Source organism: Globicephala melas, chromosome 13, assembly GCF_963455315.2.
Source record: "Globicephala melas chromosome 13, mGloMel1.2, whole genome shotgun sequence".
NCBI lineage: Eukaryota > Metazoa > Chordata > Mammalia > Artiodactyla > Delphinidae > Globicephala > Globicephala melas.
Window position 1 is genome coordinate 52,251,612 of NC_083326.1, and position 22,690 is coordinate 52,274,301.

A 22,690-nucleotide genomic window follows, 5' to 3' on the forward strand; every position below is an offset into this window, starting at 1 on the left:
ACCTGGCAGTCACAGGAACCGTAAATATAGAAGGAAAGGCAACAATGACAGTCTTTTAGTCAATGACAGATGAAAATATTAAGATTATAGTAGGAAGAGTAAAAGTGGTTCTCTGGCAACAGTGTGATCATTTGTATTCAGTAAGATGCAAGTAAACCATGTCCAAATTATTAGAGACTCTAAATTACTGTGGGTTCATTTAATACGGTTTTGTGAATAAAAATGCAATTTTTGCTGAGGAGGCGCCACAGAATAATGGAGAAGAAAGACCAAAGGACAAAATGGAAAGTAACAAGTCCCAAAGCAGAACAGAGAGTTATGGAGACAAATTACACATCACTAATAAAAAAGCAAACAAATATTGATAGAGCACCTACTATGTGCAAGATGCTGGGTCAAGTGCTATGATATGAAGATGATGTATTATTTATGGATCCCAGATAAACCTGCTTTGTCATAAAAGTACAGGCATACCTCATTTTATTGTGTTTTGCTTTATTGCGTCTTTTAAAAAATTGTAGGTTTGTGGCAACCCGGTCAAGCAAGTCTATCAGAGTCATTTTTCCAATAGCATTTGCTAACTTCGCGTCTCTGTGTCACATTTTGCTAAGTCTCGCAGTATTTCAAACATTTTCTTCCACATAAGACAGCAAACTTAACTGCTAAATGTTGTGTGTGATCTGACTGCTCCACCAACTGGCTGTTTCCCCAACTCCCTCTCCTCATGCCTCCCAACTCCCTGAGATACACAATGTTGAAATTAGGCCAAGTAATAACCCTACAATGGTCTAAGTGTTCCTTTCTCTGAGTGAAAGGAAGAGTCGATCAACATGGCAAACTGTTTTTGATTTATTTTAAGAAACTGCCACAGCCACTCCAGCCATCAGCAGCCACCGCTCCGATCAGCAGCCACCAACATGGAGGCAGGACCCTCTACAGCAAAACAATTACGGCTTGCTGAAAGCTCAGACAATGGTTAGCATTTTTTAGCAATAAAGTATTTTTAATTAAGGTATGTACATAGTTTTTTTAGACATAGACTGTTGCACACTTAATATACCACAGTGTAGTGTAACCAAAACTTTTATGCACTGGGAAACCAACTCACTTTACTGCAATATTTGCTTTATTATGGCTGTCTAGAACCAAATCCACAATATCTCCGAGTATGCCTGTAATATGTCACTGAAGGTGAACTTTAACTTTTTGAAAGTTGTAAGAATGGTACTTAGAACTCCCATACACACTCCACCCAGGTTTCCTGTTAACATTTTGCTTTGTCATATTCTCTTTTTCCCTGTGTATGTGTGTTTGTGTGGGTGTGTGTATTTCCTTCTGAACTGAATGATAGTTGCAAACATGCTGAATCGTTACCTCTAAATGCTTCAGTGTGTACATCCTAAAAGACAAAGATACTCTCTCTCCATAGCCATGGAGCAAGCACCTAAGTCAAGAAGTTAACACTGATACAATAACATCAATGGAGTATAAATTTTTGGCGTGAAAGAGTCTGCAGAATATAAAAAGGGTTAATGCAATTATTTTAAAGTGAAAAAATAAAGGCTAGGGACTAGGCATAATACAGTATTATAAATGCAGATTCATTTATGATCCTACTGTAAGCAAATACTATGGCATTAATTATTAATTTTCAAGTAACATCTCCTATTAATACGATACATTAGCTGTATTAAGACTGGTATGTAATTGCACGTGTGTAAAGTTGTGGCTAAGTAGAATGTGCATTAAGACATTTTAAAAATCAAAATAATTAATAAAATATGAAGCAGTGCCATACTCTTCTGCCTGAATGGAATCTGCAGGGGCTACATAATTGCTAGGGATATAGCCATTCTTTCCTGTAGCAATTGATCTTGCTTCCCACCAGTCTCCTTCCCTGCAACACATAAAACAACAATTACCACAAGGTAGACCACAGCTCAGGACACGATCTATTGCAGTGCCATCTTGTATCTGAAACAGACAAGAAGTATTACTTCCATTTTTATTTATGCATTCATTTGATCAAGAATTAAACTCCAAGAATAATATTTAAAAAATAGGTTAGAGGACATCACTGGTGGCGCAGTGGTTAAGAATCTGCCTGCCAACCCAGGGGACATGGGTTTAATCCCTGGTCCAGGAAGGTCCCACATGTCATGGAGCAACTAAGCCCCTGCACCACGACTACTGAGCCTGCGCTCTAGAACCGTGAGCCACAACTCCTGAGCCTGTGTGCTGCAACTACTGAAGCCTGAGCGCCTAGAGCCTGTGCCCGGCAACAAGAGAAGCCACCACAATGTGAAGCCCGCACACCACCACGAAGGGTAGCCCCTGCTCGCCGCAACTAGAGAAAACCCGCGTGCAGCAACAAAGATCCAACGCAGCCAAAAAAAAAAAAAAAAAATAGGTTACATGAATTAAGGGAATAAGGCCAAGCAAAATCACAATTGCATTGTTTCTGCTTCAAACCAAAAAACAAAACAAAAACCCTAAAAAACAAAAAAAAAACCACTTTAATTTTAGTTATAAAATCTCTTTTTTACATAACCTAACCTTTCAACCTAAGACAATAAACTATGCTGAATAAAACAATTTGGGAAGTAAATCTTTCAGATTACTCAGTTTCGATGAAATGTTTTCTCATTTAAAAGCTTTACTGAGATATAATTTGTATACCATAAAATTCCCCCATTTAAGATTTTTTAAGAGTTTTGCAGCCGTTACCACTATCAATTTTAGAACATTTTCATCACCCCCAAAAGAAACCCTGTACCCATTAAGAGTTACTTCCTGGGCTTCCCTGGTGGCGCAGTGGTTGAGAGTCTGCCTGCTGATGCAGGGGACACGGGTTTGTGGCCTGGTCCGGGAAGATCCCACATGCCATGGAGCAGCTGGGCCCATGAGCCATGGCCAATGAGCGTGCGCATCTGGAGCCTGTGCTCCGCAACGGGAGAGGCCACAACAGTGAGAGGCCACAACAGTGAGAGGCCCTCGTACCACCAAAAAAAAAAAAAAAAAAAAGTTACTTCCCATCCCACCCCTCCCCCACCATTTCCAACCACTAATCTGCTTTCTGTTTCTATGGATATGCCCATTGTGGGGCATTGCATATAAATGGAACAATACAACACCTGGTCTTTTTGACTGGCTTCCTTCACTCAGCATAATTTTTTCAGCATTTATCAGTTGCTCATTCTTTTTTTATTGCTAAATGATTTTCTTTTTTAAAAAAAATTTTTTTATTCTTTTTTTTTTTTTTTTGGGCTGCATTGGGTCTTCGTTGCTGCGTGAGGGCGTTCTCTAGTTGTGGTAAGCGGTAGCTGCGGCGAGCAGGGGCTACTCTTCGTTGTGGTATGCGTGCTTCTCGTTGCGGTGGCCTCTCTTGTTGTGGTGAACGGGCTTCAGTAGTTGTGGCTCGTGAGCTCAGGAGTTGTGACTTGCAGGCTCTAGAACGCAGGCTCAGTAGTTGACTCAGTAGTGACTCACGGGCTTAGCTGCTCTGCGGCATGTGGGATCTTCCCAGACCAGGGATCAAACCCGTGTCCCCTGCACTGGCAGGCGGATTCTTAACCACTGTGCCACCAGGGAAGTCCCAATGATTTTCTTTTTAACAATGCATAAAATTACAATGTTTCTTTCTATCGTATTAGGAGAAAAAATTCAGATGCCCTAGAACTACTGTAACCAAAATATTAGCAATGAGCAATAATAAAAAGATTTAATTCCTGGAATAAAGTATATTTACAAGAATGTTATCCACGAACATCCAAATAAGACTAAAGTCAATTCAGAACATGAGAACTACATGTAGTTCGTAATAGATAAGCCTTGACTTTTCCAAAATTAATGTGAAAGGAGAGTATATTATCAATCTGCAATGAGGAAGACATATGGGTTCTGCTACTATAGATTAAATGCATGTTTTGCTTTACCAGAAATAAGTATTGAAAATATTTTGTCTACATTGAAATTTCATAAATTCTTGAGGTGAATCTGATCTTTAAAAAATGAAATGGAAAATCCTTTTGTAATTCAAATGTTTACAAACTCATATACTTGGCTTGTAGCTTCCTAGTATATATTAAGTACGTTCAGATATACAAACTGAAAACTTTGATCCTGATAATCATTCACTGATTCATTCAAACATTCACTGAATACCTTTTAAGTAACAGACCTTACAACAGAGTGTGCTAGAAACAGGTAAAAAGTCCTTATCCTCAAGTAACTCCATCTAGAGCAGGATTTCTCAACCTCAGCACGACTGACACTTTGGGCTGGACAATGCTTTGTGGTGGGGGGGCTGTCCTGTGCACCGCAGGATGCTGAGCAGTATCCCTAGCCTCCAACCACTAGATGCCAGTTGTAGCACCATGGATGTAACAACCAAAAATGTCTCCAGACATGGTCAAATGTCCCCTGGCTGATTCTGCCCCCATGCTGAGAACCACTGGTCTAAAAGGATGATAGGCAAGTGATAAATTTTAATTCAAAACTGTGAAGACTGCTATAATTGAGGTTTGCACAGGTTGCTATGTAAACATGTAAGAGAGACACCACCAAATCCAGCAGGAGGTGGGGACTGGGCCAGGCAGGAAAGGTAGAAAAAATATCAAGAAAGGCTTCCTTGAGAAAGGACACAGGAATATACACTTTGACGGATGCACAGGGTTGGCCAGATGAAGGAAGAAAAGTGGAGGGACAAGAAGTTACATTCCAGAAAAAAGGAATCGCATGTGTGAAAGCACAGAGAAGGGGAGAACCCCCAGTGTATTCAGAATCATAAATAAGTAATTCACTCTGGCTGGGCAGTGGAGTGAGGAAGGGGAAAAAGCTCAATGAATGACGCCTGCTCTTATTGCTGTTTTATCTTGACAGCAGCCAGTAGCTATTGAAGGATTTTAAAGCCGAGAGACAGAATCACATTTCATGTTCTCAAAAAATAACTGGTAGCAAGTGGGAACAAAGATGGAAGGAAACATGACTGGATGCAAAGAGACCATAAATGTCTATTCTGAGAAGTTACAAAGTGGTCACTGTGCCTGCTAATGAAATTATGGGATCTATTTTCTGTAACAAGCGCTGAATTTTCTATGGTGGCCCACTAAATGACAACAAGTCTGAGAGTCACATAAGGAAACAGCAACGTAACATGGTCAGCTGGGGACTGCAGGAGTTCCTTAGCCTTTTTAGTTTGTTTTTTTAAGAGAAAGAGATTAAGATCTTTAAATCATCTAGTACTTAGATAAATGGGATCATAGAAATATCTTTATAAAGGTTTTTTTTAAGTAAGGTACTTACTTACATATACTCCCTCAATCCTCACTCTTAAATCTCTACTGTTTATGGCAGAACCACAGCAACACCATTTGCAGAAATCATAACTTCTGGCTCCAGCAGTAGTATTACGCCGTATGTCTAAAGAAACCAAATGTATCATCCAATCCAGTGGGCAGAGACCCACGCCCCACTACTCTCGTCTCTGAATCATCATCCAGCTCAGTGGTTTCAGTGTAAAGTAGGCTGTCGTTGGTATCTCTCCCCCGTAAAATGTTCATAACACTTACGTATTGTTAATTATTTGAAATCTTTCACCCTTCTTAAATGAAAGGTCTTCTGTAGTTCTAGCTTCATAATCATATAAGGCCACAAATACAGTAACACCACCTATTGGGGGAAAAAAAGACCAATGCAAATTATATAGACAAATTAACAACAGAAAAATTTAAAAACATTGCCAACAACAACAAAAAAAGCTTATTAAGCATAGCTCTTTTCCTGGTCTCCAGAATCTATTTTTAAAAGTTGGAGGAGCTTCCCTGGTGGCGCTGTGGTTGAGAGTCTGCCTGCCAATGCAGGGGTCACGGGTTTGAGCCCTGGTCTGGGAATATCCCACATGCCGCGGAGCAACTAAGCCCGTGCGCCACAACTACTGAGGCTGCGCGTCTGAAGCCTCTGCTCCGCAACGAGAGGCCACGATAGTGAGAGGCCCGTGCACTGCGATGAAGAGTGGCCCCCACTTGCCGTAACTAGAGAAAGCCCTCGCACAGAAATGAAGACCCAACACAGCCATAAATAAATAAATAAAATTAAAAAAAAAAGTTGGAGATTTGGGTTGCTGAAGTTTTCAAGTTATTAAGATGCTATCTTAAGGCCTTCCATGAGACTACTGTACTCTACAAATTCTAAAATTCTATAGACCCAGAGAGACATTTTTAATCTTGATTCACAGCTGCAACATCTCTAGCTTGAAAAGACAAAGTTCAAATCAATTCTTTGGCAGAAAAAGCATTAACGAGTATTATAAACTACTAGCATTGATCATCTCAATTTCTTAAAAACAGTAAGTGAACATTCCCATCCTTAAGACTAATCATTCACTGTATAGCACAGGGAACTCTACTCAATACTCTGTAATGACCCATATGGGAACAGAATTTAAAAAAAGAGTGGATATATGTATAACTGATTCACTTTGCTGTACAGCAGAACACAACACTATAAATCAACTATACTCCAATAAAAATTAATTTAAAAAAAGACTAACAGTAATAACTAGGGTTTTATTAAGATTATTTATTATATTTAACACAAAGATAAAAACAGCATGCTTTTCTTAGAAACTAAATGGTATGGCTGATATGGATTATAAATTCCAAAAGTAATTTTGTCATATAAAGCACTGTATGTAGTTGGTTAAGACATAAGCAACTTAAATAGCCAAACTATTATCTGCAAGCGAAAGAACAGAATCTCATTTATCTGGCTTCTCCCCTGAGGCCCGGTCATATATTAACTACCTATTTGACATCTCAAATGTCTATCAAGCACTTAAAATTTATTAGGTACAAAACAAAGGTGTTGGGCTTCCCTGGTGCTGCAGTGGTTGAGAGTCCGCCTGCCGATGCAGGGGACATGGGTTTGTGCCCCGGTCCGGGAAGATCCCACATGCCCCGGAGCGGCTGGGCCCGTGAGCCATGGCCGCTGAGCCTGCGCGTCCGGAGCCTGTGCTCCGCAAAGGGAGAGGCCACAGCAGTGAGAGGCCCACGTACCGCAAAAAAAAAAAAACAAAAAACAAAAAAACCCCACAAAGGTGTTGACTTTTCTCCTCTAACCTGAAGTATTACTGAAGTCTTCCCTACCTCAGCGAACATTACCAGTCAGGTATTCAAGCCAAGTCCATTACCAGCACTGTCAGTTCTACCTCTAAAGTACCTTATCTACTTCCTTTTCATTTCCAGCTCTTCCACCCTAATCCAAGTCCCTGTTATCTCTTACTGGGAAAGTAATAGCCTAACTCACTTCTATATCTGGTTCCCTACATCCACCCTTCACGCAGCTGCCAGAGGGAAGTTTTTAGAAAGGGAATTCAATCGTGCAAATTCTTTACTGAAATCTCTTCAATAACTTCCTTCTAGCTTTGAATAAAACCCATACTTCTTACTATAGTCTATGAGGTCCTGAGAAATCCTGACTCTTCAACCGCATATCATGTAACTCTACCCTCTGCCCATACTAGTCCTCAAACCTGCCAAGCCCATCTGTACCTCCTAAAGTGCATTTGTTATTCTCTCTTCCCAGAAAGCTCTTTTCCCATTTATACACATATTTAGGTCATTCTCATCAAACCTCAGCTCAAACGATTTCATCTCAAGATGGCTTTCCTTGATCATTTAAAAAGGGCCTTCGCCAATCATTCTAGTTAGTTCCTTCATAGTATTTATGAACCATTAATCATCCTGTTTAGTTGTTTCTATAATTATTATCCAACCCTCATTATAATGTAAACTCCACTGGGGCAGAAATCTTGTTTCTCTTGCTTACAACTCTCTATACCTGGCACACAGACACTCATCAATAAATTAATACCCATGAACGGACTATTTCCTGTAAATAAACTGCTTTAGGTAACTCAAGTATGTCTTCTCAACATTTAATCATTTTGGATTAATATCTTTCCAGAACATATAATCCTGAAAATAAACTTTTACTGGTGACTGAGAAATACCATCATGACCAACTATTACTGAAGTATTTAGAGTTAGGGGACTGGAATTAAGACTATTATTGACTCTTTGATGTCCATAACTTCTCAAATGAACAGTCTAACAGAATTTGTGTATGACATTCTCTAGTCACTATTTTTGGTCTGGAGGTGAGCAGAGTGAAGGGACACATTTATAGTCCATGCTTGTAGAAGAGATTCTTCTTTTGTCCCCTCATGTTGCTCAATTTGGTGCTGGTAGCTGTTTTGCCAAGCCTAAGGATAAAGTGGACACTCCAAGGGCTCCAAGAGAGACACCAAAGAAACTCGAGTCCTTGATGACATCAAGGAACTGCTGGATCAAGGAATCCTGGAGCTCACCCTACCTTTTAAACCCAGTTGTGCTTTGTTACTCAAGGGAAAAGCATCCCGATAGGGGACCCTTCACAAAAGAACCATCTCTCTTTTTGAAATTTCTGACTACGTTTTTAGAGCATTTCTGACTCCATGAAAGGTTGTTGGCCATCACTTCTTGCTGTTCTCTGAAAGGATACTGTAGGGTAAAAAATGAAGTTCTAGAATAGGGCATTAAATCTGTGCCCTCCTGCTTATTATCTGTGACTCTGAAAAAAAAATCATTTAAACACTGAGCCTCAGGATTTTTCTTTTTTCAGTCAGTAGTGTCTAATCGAAAAAACTGTATTATCACGAAACTGCCACTTACCTAACATTTATCAAGTAACTACTATAATACTTTAATAATGGCTAGCACTTTACAATCCTCAGAAGTTGTAATATTCTAGAGGGAGGGGTATACATTTTTCAGGGTGGTTGTTTTTTGGCCGTGCTGCACGGCATGTGGGATCCTAAGTTCCCCAACCAGGGATCGAACCTGCGCCCACTGGACTGCCAGGGAAGTCCACAGGAGGGAGGGGTATACTTTTTTTTAAAATAGATCTTTATTGGAGTATAACTGCTTCACAATACTGTCTCCGTTTCTGTTGTACAACAAAGTGAATCAGCTATACATATACATATATCCCCATATCCCCTCCCTCTTGAGCCTCCCTCCCACCCTCCCTATCCCACCCCTCTAGGTCATTGCAAAGCACCAAGCTGATCTCCCTGTGCTATGAGGCTGCTTCCCACTAGCTATCTATTTTACATTTGGTAGTGTATATATGTCCATGCTACTCTCACCTCGACCCAGCTTCCCCCTCCCCCACCGGTCCCCAAGTCCATTCTCTATGTCTATGTCTTTATTCCTGCCCTGCAAGTAGGTTCATCAGTACCATTTTTTTCTCTTTAAGATTCCATATATACGTTAGCATACAGTATTTTTCTCTTTCTGACCTACTTCACTGCATATGACAGAATCTAGGTCCATCCCCCTCACTACAAATAACTCAATTTCATTTCTTTTTATGGCTGAGTAATATTCCATTGTATATATATGCCACATCTTCTTTATCCAGTCATCTGTCGATGGACACTTAGGTTGCTTCCATGTCCTGGCTATTGTAAATAGAGCTGCAATGAACATTGTGGTACATGACTCTTTTTGAATTATGGTTTTCTCAGGGTATATGCCCAGCAGTGGGATTGCTGGGTCATATGGTAGTTCTATTTTTAGTTTTTTAAGGACCCTCCATACTGTTCTCCATAGTGGCTGTATCAATTTACATTCCCACCAACAGTGCAGGAGGGTTCTCTTTGGGGTATACATTTTTAATCTTTATATTTCCAGTGCCTGCCAGTCAGCACTCAATAATTATTTGAAAAATGAATTAGTGAAATAATTATATAACCCAGTACATATATATATATATATATATATATATATATATATAAAATCACCATCAGATTACTACCAAATTTCCCAGATGTACACAATAAGACTTGAATTTATGTTGGAGACTTTAATTTTTACATAAACTTATTTTAATAGTCCCCCAGTAAGTTATTTCTGTTATAGCAGGCAAACTTTATGTATTGCCCAAGGTCACATTCTCAAACCAACAACAGGATTGTCCATTTAAATCTCACCTGTTAAACCAGCAGGATATGAACTTGGCACCACTGAAAATGAGGAAGATGCTCCTCCAAAAGGTGTCACCCCTGAGGATCCTCCAAATGGTGTCATGGAAAGGTTGCTGAAATTAACAGATGTGCTCTTCGTGGAGGATGTTGGTGCCACTGCAGTGTGCTCTGCTCCATAATGGCTGACACTTGTACTGACCGGTTCTGGAGTGTTTTCTGGTCTGTATTTAACGGCTGGACTTTTGTTCTCTTTACTTTTAATGCAGCCCATTATCAAATCTAGAAAGGTGATAAGACAAATTTTGAGAAGCAGTTAACATAAAACATACTTCAAAAGGTGCAATTCAATAGTTGACTTTAAACGAGGCATTTTTCCCCGGCAAATAAGTTAACAATAACAAAACAAACCAAAAAGAACTTAGACAGCTGCAAATAAAGTCTCTCCACATCATTTATCTTTATTACAATTCTGCTAATGTATCATTCCAATCATGTCATTCTCCAGCTCAATCTCCTTTAATGGTTCAATGCCAACATGCCACAGTGTATTGGGAAAACCATGGGCTCTGATGCCAGAGGCAAGAGTTTGAATCCTAGCTTCTTACTTCCTAGTGCAGTGACTGCAGGTATGTTGCTTAACTTCTCTGCACTTCAGTTATTTGAAAAAGGAGAACAATAATATCACCTACTTCGTAAGGTTTTCTATAAGGATTAAATTTCTTACAACTTCTAGACAATCTCTGGTTCTACACAGTGGGTACTAGCAAATTCTGGTTGCTTTCCTTCTACCTATACCAGCACTGTGTAACAGAAATATAATCTGAGCCATGCATATAATTCTAAATTTTCTAGTAAATACATTTAAAAAATAAAAACAGGTAAAATTAATTTTAATAATATATTTGATTTGACTCAATAAATCTAAAATATAATTATTTCAACATGTCATCAATATGAAAAAATTTAATGAGATGTTTTATATTCTCCTGTACTAAATCTTAGAAATCTGGTGTGCATTTTAAACTTACAGTACATCTCAATTTGGACCAAGCACATTTTAAGTGCTCAACAGCTGTATGTGGCTAGTAGCTACTACACAGGACAATGCAGCTCTATATCTTTTCCCTTCCCTACCAATGGACGCACTCCCAATGCTTGCCAAATTGGACTTCAATTTATCTTTCCCACTTTATCATTTCCTCACTTACCTTATGCACACATGGAGAAAAAATAAATTCCTGTTTCTCCAATACACATGCCCTGTGCTTTCCCATTTTTGTGTTTTCCCTCCTAAAAGTGCCTCTGTAGGTTAATACTCTCCTCACATCTCTACCTGCTAAAATTTATCCATTCACTGAGGGTTATTACAATTGTTACTTTACCATTCAGGCTGTCTCCATAACTGGTAAAATACCTTCTTCCTTAAAACTTCTAATGTACTTTTGGAGAGATTTTTGTACGAGACTCTCACTTGCATCTTGTTTTCTGCTAATTCCCAGCCTACCCTCAAGTCACTGGCAACACATTTCTTAAAAAGCAACAGTTTCTCACCTCTTATATACTGTACAGCCTACCAACATGACTTGCATATAGTATGTTTACTGATATGACAAAATCTGCATTATTCCATTCACTTCCTGCAGAAGAACTAATGGTGATTTCATTAATTCACTTTGTTTTTTTCCTGGCTGTGACGCGTGGCATGCGGGATCTTAGTTTCCCAACCAGGGACTGAACCCGCACCCCCTTCAGTGGAAGTGCAGAGTTCTAACCACTGAACTGCCAGGGAATTCCCCTAATTCACTTACTTTTTACAGTATTTCCCTTCTTTTACAGCATTCAAAAGGAAGTAGGTGAGTGATAAGATGACTGCTTCATCAATTCTGAAAGACTGAACATTTTTACAAACTCAACTACATAATATTGATTTAAAATGTAGCTATAAATATTAAAAGAGAAACAGTCTCAGAAACTCAAAGTTGGAAGGTTTTCACATCTATCTTAAAACAGGTATATTCTGAAGACGTGACAATAAAGCACAGGATTGGAACATGACTGGGACTGGAAACTTACAATATCTACTGAAAACACTATGAGAGAATAATAAGCTAAATATATAAAAGGCAGTCTTCTAAATGTGTTAGAAAAAACTAAAGGTAAGCTGTTTCATAATCTAGGAGTTGGAAAAGTCTTTAAAGCGTAAAAGTAGAAACCTTAAAGGAAAAGACTAAGAGATATATGATTAAGTTGGGGGGGCAGGTGTGGACACAGAAACTCTTAAGTGAAACTAAAGACGTGAGAAGTAGGGAGAATATGGAGAATATCTTTGCACTTGCTCATGCTCTTACTTGCTCTCTCAACACATACATGTACTCATATGAAAACTGGTTGACGTTCTTAATACAGACAACTCTTACACGTTAAAAAACATATATATAAGCCCCTTAGAAAAATAGGAAAGCCTATCAACAGGCAATTCACGAAGGAAATATGAAAGGCCAATTAGCATATGAAGGTATGTCCAACCATCCCAGTCTTCTAATAAATGCAAATTTTTAGGGAATTCCCTGGGGGTCCAGTGGTTAGGACTCCACACTCTCACTGCTGAGGGCCTGGGTTTGATCCCTGGTCGGAGAAGTAAAATCCCAAAAGCCGCACGGCACGACAATCAATCAATAAATGCAAATTTTTAAAGGTATCCTTTTTGCTTATGAGATTGGCAAATTTTGGCTCAATACTCAAGGCTGAAGGGTGAATTTTAATCAACAATCAATATATACCCACAAAATATGTTAAATTGCAAAAATATTTTAAAATCTATACAAGACTTACACTATTACCTATATCCAAAGTCTAAATATTAAAAAAAATTTTAACGATTACATAGACTTTGAAAGAACAGTAGTTGTATGACAGAGAAAAAATTATGAAAGCCAGTAACGGTGCTAACATTTTAAATTTGATAACAGACCAACTGAAATACATCAATTCATAACCAAGGTTACTATAACTATTTACCCACCCTCATTTCTATTTCCAGCTTCCTTACTTCCTCATTTTCACCTTTTTCTTCACTCAGGATCTTTGCTAAGGTCTTTTCGCCCCGTAAGACATCACTCCTAACTTAACTCCTCTTCCTTCAAAAGTCGTATCATCTTTTTTCCCTCACTCTACCAGTTTTTCATTACTACTGTCCTCCAGTCTCTTTTTCTTAAATAGAGTCTTTGGTCCAGCTCCTCACATCTACCCACTTATTCTTTTCAATAGCTCCAGGACAGTTCCAATAGCACCCAGTATCAATACACAGGAGCCATCACGGCTGCCCATCTCCTTTAGAAACATTTATATATATATATATATGTATATATGTATATAAGTGTGTGCGTATATATATATATATATATATATATAATATATATATATTGGCCACACTGCGTTGCTTGTAGGATCTTAGTTCCCCGACCAGGGATTGAACCCGGGCCCCTGGCAGTGAGAGTGCTGAGTCCTAACCACTGGACTGCCAGGGAATTCCCTAGAAACATTATTATAAATGTAGGATGTGATTTACATTTTTAAGTAAACTTCAGGTGCAATGAGTTATACAGATTTTAATGGACTGTCTTAGAAACATAACATTATTTAAAATATTTACATGGGAAAAGCCTCTTTCAAGTTCCAAGCTACTAACTTACAGATACATATTTATTAACAACATATATTTATGAGACACTATAAAGGGAGCTAAGGATGGCAAGAATGGTTCTTTTTCTTTAAAAAGGTCACACATAAGTGAAGGAAAAAAACACAGTATTGTAAAATTTGAAAAATGCCAGAGTGAAAAAAAAAACACTAGAGCAGAGGTACATACAGAACATCATGGGAATACAACAGAAGTTATGAGCTCTGCCTTGAGTGCTTGGGAAAGAAAATTTTGCAGACAATGGCATCTGAGCTAGGTCTTGAAGAGTTGGAGACTTAGGGAAGAAGCACTAGGATATTCCAGGAAGAATGAAGTGGGAAGAATGGTTCAGATGTTTGGAACAGCATGGTGTATTTGGGGAACAGAAAACCCTGTGGCAGGAGTATAAGGGGGTGTTTTTGAGAATGGTGGGACAGATGGCTACTGTTCGAGGAGAATTTACACACAAAGAGGATTATTTGCTAAGCAATAACTTTTAGATTTATCCAGGGAGCACTGGAAAGTTAAGATTCTTAAAAAGATGAATAGGGCTTCCCTGGTGGTGCAGTGGCTGAGAGTCTGCCTGCCGATGCAGGGGACACGGGTTGGTGCCCCGGTCTGGGAAGATCCCACATGCCACGGAGTGGCTGGGCCCGTGAGCCATGGCCGCTGAGCCTGAGTGTCCGGAGCCTGTGCTCCACAACGGGAGAGGCCACAAGAGTGAGAGGCCCGCGTACCGCAAAAAAAAAAAAAAAAGGTGAATCGCAGAAAATATGTTTTAGAATAACTGTGGTAAAAGGACAAATTATAGAGTGGAAAGAAAATGGCGGCAGTTAGTCAAGTTACAAAACTACTGCCATGACCCATGTGAGGCAGGACAAAAGCACGATTACTGGGGCCAAAGATGAGGGGAAATGAAAATAAGTAAAATAATCAACTCTAGGTGATCGGCTGAGTATGGGTGGAGGAGACATGAAAAAGGAGTCATTTACTCAGTCCCTACAATTTACCAAACACTTTAAAAGTAGTTACTATGTGCATGCTAGGGGCTGGATGACGCAAGAGTTTCTAGTTTGAACTGAGTGGAAAGTAACACCATGAGGTAGAGAAAAGAGAAACAGGTTTTTCTGGACCAACCAGTTCAGTTTCAGATGTTAGTTTTAGGGGTCTGTGGGGCATGACGTTAAGAAGTCTAGTGGGGAATGACAGTAAGTGTAAAACTCAGAAAGAGGTAGAAACCAGAGAAAAGTTAAATTTTTTTTCAGTGTTACCACACCTTTTGGAGATAATAAAACTCACCCAAGGCACAGACTTGGAGAGGTGTGAAAAATTAATACAGTGTTGCAAGACACCTACAGATAAGGGACAGACGGGCAAGGAAATTAGGAAGCAGCAATTAAGAGTTGGGAGTGCTTTCATAAATACAAAAACACAATTGGAAAGGATAATCATTAACTTCAAGGTAGTGGAAAGGGTTGGGGAAGAGTTTCAACTGTATCTGTGGCACTTTTTTTTTTTTCTTAAAAGATAAATGAAGCAAATAGAGAAAAATGTTAATGTGTTAAATGTAGGTAATAGATATAATTCTTTTTGTTAGTTTGGAGTATTTAATACATTTTTAACAAGCAGAATAATACAGTGGGAATAGAGAAATAGACTTTCAAGAAGAAAATGACTAATAATGGTAAAGACCAACATGAAATCAAGTGGCATTTAAACTGATTTTAAAAGGCCAGCTGATTAGTAATTAGGAGCTCACTGATGACTTTCACAAGAGCATTTCTTAGCATCATGAAGGTAAAAGTTAGAGCACAGTTAAGTTGAATAATAAATTAATGACTAGGCCATGAAAATATGGTGAAATCTGGAATGCAACATCTTCATAAGCTGGGAACATACACTTTGTATCAAAACGTTTTATATGATTTCTTTGTCTACTTCACAGATCCTTTCCTTCGCAGTCTTGGCGTAATCTAATTCGGCAGACACTTGGGTTACTCAACAGCCATCCTGCTTTGATAAAAGAACCCTGATTTTGTTCACCTTCCTTCATTTGTCCAGCCCCAGGTAATAAATAATGACTGATTTAAGCCACTCTTGGTCCTATCCCTTTGCCATTAACTGTGTAAGCCATGAGCATGGGCTTCTAGGAAGTTTCTCCTCACTTGTAAAAAGGAATACAAGACAGAAATATTCCATTTCACTCCCTAGATGTTATTGTTGTTGATGCCTAAATCTGAGACCACAAAGCACCCATGTGAAAGGAGGACACAAACATACTGAAAAGGGGAGGGCAGAAAGATGAAAGGAACTTGGGTCCCTGATGCTGCTGCTCAGTTACTGAACTATATAACCCTATAATAACCCGAGAACACAATTTAGCTCCAGAAATCTTACTATGTGAGATAAATATCTACTGTAAAAGTCAATTTTCTTGTTTGGTTTTCAGTTACTTGCAGCTGAAAGGATCTTAAATAATAAACTACTCAAATCACATGACAATGGTTAATATATTAAATCCCTTTCAACATATCAAGAATCAATAGCTTAACAAAAATAGATCTTCTCTCAAAGTATTTACATAAATCTGAGCTATCCTTAAGACTGTAAAATTTATAGTCTATAAAAGTAAAATTCAATTTTTAAGCAAATGATTTCATAGATATTTGCTTGAGTATAAGGTGCATGAATATTTGCTGAAAAACAGGCTTTACCTCAATTTGAATATTACTGTTACTTTAAGATTTTCTGAGAAATATGAATTTAAAATTTAGATTACAGAAACTTCTTCCCTTAGACACTACCAGATATTCTTTCCTAAAATGTTCTTTTTTAACAAAATTAGCTTCGGGACTTCCCTGGTGGCACAGTGGTTAAGAATCCGCCTGCCAATGCAGAGGACACAGGTTCGATCCCTGGCCCAGGAAGATCCTGCATGCCGTGAGGCAACTAAGCTCGTGCGCCACAACTACCGAGCCTGCGCTCTAGAGCCCACGAGCCACGACTACTGAAGCCCGCACACCTGGAGCCCATGCTCGGCAACAAGAGAAGCCACCGCAATGAGAAGCACGTGCGTTGTATCTAGAGAAAGCCTGCATGCAGCAACGAAGACCCAACGCAGCCAAAAAAAGAAAAAGAAAAAATCAACTTTGGGCTTCCCTGGTGGCGCAGTGGTTGAGAGTCCACCTGCCGATGCAGGGGACATGGGTTCGTGCCCTGGTCCGGGAGGATCCCACATGCCGCAGAGCGGCTGGGCCCGAGAGCCATGGCCGCTGGGCCTGCGCGTCCGGAGCCTGTGCTCCACAACGGGAGAGGCCACAACAGTGAGAGGCTCGCGTACCGCAAAAAAAAAAAACAAAAACACAACTTTGAGGTGTAATTTACATACAATAAAATGCACCATTTAAAGTGTACAGTTCAATGAGTTTCGGCAAATGTCTGTAACTGTGCAACCAATACTATAATTACAATATAGAAGATTCCAATCACCCCCAGAAGATTCTGTTGTACCCTTTTCCCAATAGGGAAAATCCCCAACCCCAGCCCTAAGCAATCACTGATTTGTTTTCTCTAACTATACATTTATCTTTTCTAGAGTTTCATATAAATAGAATAATACTATAGTCTTTTTCGTGTCTGCCATTTTTTTAAATTAGGCATTGTGTACCTGAGATACTTCCATATTGCTGCATATATAGGTAGTTCATTAATTTGTATTGCTAAGTAGAACCCCATCATATACCATAATTATTTAGCCATTCACTTGTTGATGGGTATTTGGGTTGTTCCAGTTTGGGGCTATTATAAATAAAACAGCTACAAACATCCCCATACAAGTCTTCGGGTGGGTAGATATGTGCCTCTCCCCCCTCTCCCCATAAATACCTAAGGAATGGAACTGCTTGGTCATATAAAGTTAAGTTACTGTAATAAGCTGCTAAACTGGTTTCCATAGTGACTGTACCATTTTGCATCCCCACCAGCAGTGAATGTGAATCCATTCTCCACATTCTCAACAACACTTCTAAGTCTTTCTTTCCCCTCTCAGAAACCCATCACATGTTTACTTGGGTTTGGATATGATCCAAATAGTCTACACAGCTCTTTGACTTTTTATTCTATCTAAAGAGCTTTGACAATTGAAATCTACTGATACCAAAGGTAGCTGACAATATAAAATGCATATGGCTGAATTGATGTTACACACATTTACAACATGAGCATTACCAAAATCATTAGAACTGTTGATTAACCACTGATTTTAGTTCACTGATATAAACAATGGTCAGGACTTAGGTAACTGCCAAACACCTTTACCACCATTTAATTTGCCAATGCTATCAAGAGCATTTCAATCTCAAGCCTGCCCTCTAAAATCCAGTATTATTTCTACACTCAGATTAGATCCAATGGCAATCTAAGACTGCATGGTTACTAAGATGCAATGATGATTCCTTCATACCTTACTACATCAATAGGTCAGTTTCTCACTTTTAAAACCCTATCTTTAAAAATTAAGGCATAAATGTGTAAAATCCACTCATATTAGTATACAGGTCTGCAAGTTTTGACACATGCATACAGTCGTGCAACTGCCACCTCAATGAAGATAAAGAACAGTTCCATCCCCACCCCCATTCCATGACACCTCCATGCACTTTTTGTAGTCAACCTCCCCCTCCAACCCCAGGCAACCATTAATCTGTTTTCTGTTCTTACAGTTTCACCTTTTTTTCCCCAGATACCATACAGCATGTAGCTTTTTGATTCTGGCTTTTTTCAGTTAGCATAATCCATCTGAGATCCACCCATGTTTTTGCAGGTATCAGTTCATTCCCCTCCCCCACCCCCCTTTTTTTAGTTCATTCCTTTTTATCGCTGAGTGGTATGCATACACCACAGTTTGTTTATTCATTCCCCAGTTGATCTGGGTTGTTTCCAGTTTTTGAAAATCACAAATAGAGCCACTATGACCACATACACATAGGTTTTTCTGTGAACACAAGTTTTCATTTCATTTGAGTAAATACTTAGGAGGGAAACTGCTGGGCTGTATTGGAAGAATAACTTTATAAAAAACTGCAAACACTTTTCCAAAGCAGCTTTAACATTCTGCATTCTCCCGATCAAAATGAGAATTCCAGTTGCTCTACATCCTCATCAACACTTGTTATTGGTCAGTTGATTTTTTTAGGTGTGTAGTGCTATTGTTAAGGTTTTAATTTATATTTTCCTAATGACTAAGCACCTGATATTAAGCATCTTTTCATGTGCTTATTTGCTACTCATATCTACTTTGGTGAAGTATCTGTTCAACTCAATTTTTTAATTGGGTTGTCTTCTTTCTAATATATTCTGGAAACAAGAATATTTACTAATATAATACTATTTATTATATTATTTAATATTCCAGAATCAAGTTCTTTGTCAAATATTTTTTCCCAGCCTATAGGTTGCCTTTGCATTTTTATAGCAGTATCCTTGAACATGATTTTTAATTCTGATGCTCAATTAAGAAGTTTTAATTTTATGGTTTGTGCTGTGTCCTAATTGAGGATTCTTCACCAGAAGAATTTCTCCTGTTTTCACCAGAAGTTTTAGCTCTTTATATCAGGCCTACTGAGCCATTTTAAGTGGATTTTTGTGTATGTTGTGAAGTCTGCGATCCCATATTTTTAAATTGGATATACAGTTCTTCAACTGCCATTTGTTGAAAAGACTATCCATTTCCCATTGAATTATCTTGATACCTTTGTCAAAAATCAATTAATCATATACAGCTTCCCTGGTGGCGCAGTGGTTGAGAGTCCGCCTGCCGATGCGGGGGACACAGGTTCGTGCCCCAGTCCAGGAGGATCCCGCATGCCACGGAGCAGCTGGGCCCGTGAGCCATGGCCGCTGGGCCTGCACATCCGGAGCCTGTGCTCCGCAGTGGGAGAGGCCGCGGCAGTGAAAGGCCCGCATACCACAAAAAAAAAAATCAATTAATCATAAATGCAAGGGTCTGTTTCTATACTATTAGTTCCATTGTTTTATATTATATGTCTATGCTAGTGTCAATTATCACACTGTCTTCATCACTATAGCTTTACAGTAAGTCTTGAAATTAGATAAAATAAGTCCTCCAGGGTTTTTTTTATCTTCTCCAAAATTATTTTGGATACTCTATGGAAGGGGGTCAACAAACTTTTTCTGGAAGGAGTCAAAGAATAGACATTTTAAACTTTGCAAACCAAATGGTCTCTGTCACAACTACCTGACTCCACCATGTTAGTGCAAAAGCATGTTAGTGCATAGACAATACATAAGTGCTAAGTGTGGCAATGTTGTAATAAAACTATTTCCAAAAACAAGCAGCGGGTCAGATTTGGCCTGGAAGTTGCAGTTTGCCTGTGCACTAGGGTCTTTCATTTCCATACAAACTGTAGAGTCAGCTTGTCAATCTCTAGAAAAAATGCCTGCTGGAATGTTGACTGAGATGATATTGAACCTACAGATCAATTTGGGGAGAACCGGCATCTTGAAAATATTGATCTCCTGATCCAAGAATACAGTACTCCATTTATTTAGAACTTTAAAAATTTCTCTCAGCAATGTTCTGCAATTTTCAGTGTATAGATAGATAGGTCTTGTTCAATTTTTGTTAAACTTATCTCTAAGCATTTCATGGTTTTTGGTTATTACTATAAATGGTATTACTTTATTTCTATTTCTAATTGTTCATCACTTATATAAACATATATTAATAATATATATACTTGATACTTATATATTGACCTCATATCCTGTGACCCTAATAATAATAAGTTCACATCTTAATTCTAATAGCTTTTTTTTTAGTTCCATAGGATTTTCTATATTAAAGGTCATGTGTACAAATAAACACTTTTACTCTCCCTTAGCACCTCTAGTACAATGCTGAATAGAAGTGAGGAGAGAGAACATCTTTGCCTCGTTCCTGATCTTAAGGGAAAAGCATTTAGTCTATCACCATTAAGTATATTAGCTGTAAGACTGTAGCTGACCTTCATTAGGCTAAGGGACATTCTCTTCTAATTCTGTGTTTGCCTAGAGTTTTTGTCATGAATGGGTGTTAAATTTTGTCAGTTATTTTTATATATCTACTCAGATGATCACATGGGTTTTCTCCTTTACTCAACTGATATGGTGGATTAAACTAATTGATTTTTGAGTGTTAACCCCACCTTGGCACCTCTGCATTCTTGGAATAAAACCCATTTGGTTATGATATATTACCCTTTTAATATATTCCTAAAGGCTAATATTTTGTTCAATATTTTTATGTCTATAATCAAAGAGATATTGCTCTTTTGTTCTCTTGTAATTTGTCTGTGTTTGGTATCAGGATAATTTTGGCCTCATGAAATAAGTTGGGAAATGTTCCCTTCCTCCTCTATTATTTTAAAGAGTTAAAATTAGTATTACTTCTAAAATGTTCAAAAGAATTCACCAGTGAAGCCATCTGGGCCTTGAGTTTTCAATTACAAATTTAACATACAGGGCTACTCATATTTGATTTTTCTTGTGTTACTTTGGTAACTTTTTCAAGATTTGTCCAATTCACCCAAGTTATTAAATTTATATTAGCATTGGGCTTCCCTGGTGGCGCAGTGGTTGAGGGTCCGCCTGCCGATGCAGGGGACACGGGTTCGCGCCCCGGTCTGGGAAGATCCCATATGCCGCGGAGCGGCTGGGCCTGTGGGGCATGCCCGCTGGGCCTGCGCGTCCGGAGCCTGTGCTCCGCAGGGGGAGAGGCCACAGCGATGAGAGGCCCGCGTACCACAAAAAAACAACAACAAAAAAAAAAAAAAAAAAAAAATTTATATTAGCATGAAGTTGTTCATAATATTCCTTTGTTAATCTAGTCTAGCACCACAGCCCTTTCAAGGTTTCTATTAGAAGTCCAGAGTAATCAACAAGGACTTTTCCCCCTCCAGTTGGTAAAACCTCAAATGCCTCCCAACCCTCCGTGATCTCAAAGGGCCACCAGCTCACAACAAACTGCTCTTTGCCTGGCTTTACAGTTTCACACTCTGCAGGTACCTTCCAGAATTCAGCAAAAAAATCAGAGAGACTCCTTTGCAGACTGTTAGCGTTATTTTTCTAAATAGTGGTCTTTCTGCTGGAATTCTCCCCTGCAATTTCCAGCTGCCTTGGCCTCCATGAATTCTGATCTCCTCGACTTATTAAGACCACTCTCAGGCTTCCCTGTGGCGCAGTAGTTAAGTAACCGCCTGCCAATGCAGGGGACACGGGTTCAAGCCCTGGTCCGGGAAGATCCCACGTGCTGTGGAGCAACTAAGCCTGTGCGCCACAACTACTGAGCCTGCGCTCTAGAGCCTGTGAGCCACAACTACTGAGCCCACGTGCCACAACTACTGAAGCCCACACGCCTAGAGCCCGTGCTCCGAAACAAGACAAGCCACTGCAATGAGAAGCCTGCACACCGCAACAAAGAGCAGCCCCCGCCCCGCTCGCCACAACTAGAGAAAGCCCACGCACAGCAATGAAGACCCAATGCAGCCAAAAATAAATAAGTAAAGTTAATTTTTTAAAAAAGAAAAGAAAAAAAAAAGAACCACCCTCCTTTGCCCAAGATCCCTATCCCTGCTCTGCAATTATGCCTCTAGAGAAAGCTGGGGTGATTAGGTGACTGCCCAGCTTACCTCATTTGTTTCCTGTCTTTCAGGGATCACAGTCCTGTATTGCTGTTGTTCAATGTCTGAAAACAATTGTTTCATATACTTTGTCCAGATTTTCGGTTTTTGGTTTTGGGCGGAGTGGTAAATCCATCATGGCCACTTTAAATGTTCTTAAAGGGGACTTCCCTGGCAGTCCAGTGGTTAAGACTCCACGCTTCCAATGCAGGGAGCATGGGTTCGATCCCTGGTTGGGAAACTAGGGTCCCACATGCTGCAAGGCACGGCCAAAAAGAAAAAAAAGTTCTTAAATTTAATCCCTAA

At 39.2% G+C, this 22,690-nt stretch overlaps 1 protein-coding gene and 1 long non-coding RNA gene across 12 annotated transcripts in view; one reads left to right on the forward strand and one right to left on the reverse strand.

Moving 5' to 3' along the window:
- Positions 1-16,687, forward strand: part of LOC132598347 (uncharacterized) — a 44,291-nt gene extending 27,604 nt beyond the window's left edge. Inside the window, exons 3-4 of the long non-coding RNA XR_009566419.1 lie at positions 15,652-15,773; positions 16,552-16,687. This is a non-coding gene — a long non-coding RNA (uncharacterized lncRNA). The remainder of the gene's footprint in view (positions 1-15,651; positions 15,774-16,551) is intronic.
- YES1 (YES proto-oncogene 1, Src family tyrosine kinase) overlaps positions 1-22,690 on the reverse strand; it is a 75,743-nt gene that overhangs the window by 16,021 nt on the left and 37,032 nt on the right. For 8 of the 11 annotated variants that reach the window (XM_060310572.2, XM_060310571.2, XM_030842571.3 and 5 more), the window contains 3 exons: positions 10,034-10,306; positions 5,571-5,670; positions 1,799-1,897 (listed from right to left, as the gene is read on the reverse strand). In XM_060310572.2, coding sequence (XP_060166555.1) covers positions 1,799-1,897; positions 5,571-5,670; positions 10,034-10,298 — 464 coding nt within the window. In that variant the 5' untranslated portion in view covers positions 10,299-10,306. Of the gene's footprint in view, positions 1-1,798; positions 1,898-5,570; positions 5,671-10,033; positions 10,307-11,578; positions 11,644-11,835; positions 11,855-21,770; positions 21,790-22,690 lie in introns of those variants that run through there. The other 3 variants (XM_060310578.2, XM_060310577.2, XM_060310575.2) reach the window with 3 other exon arrangements.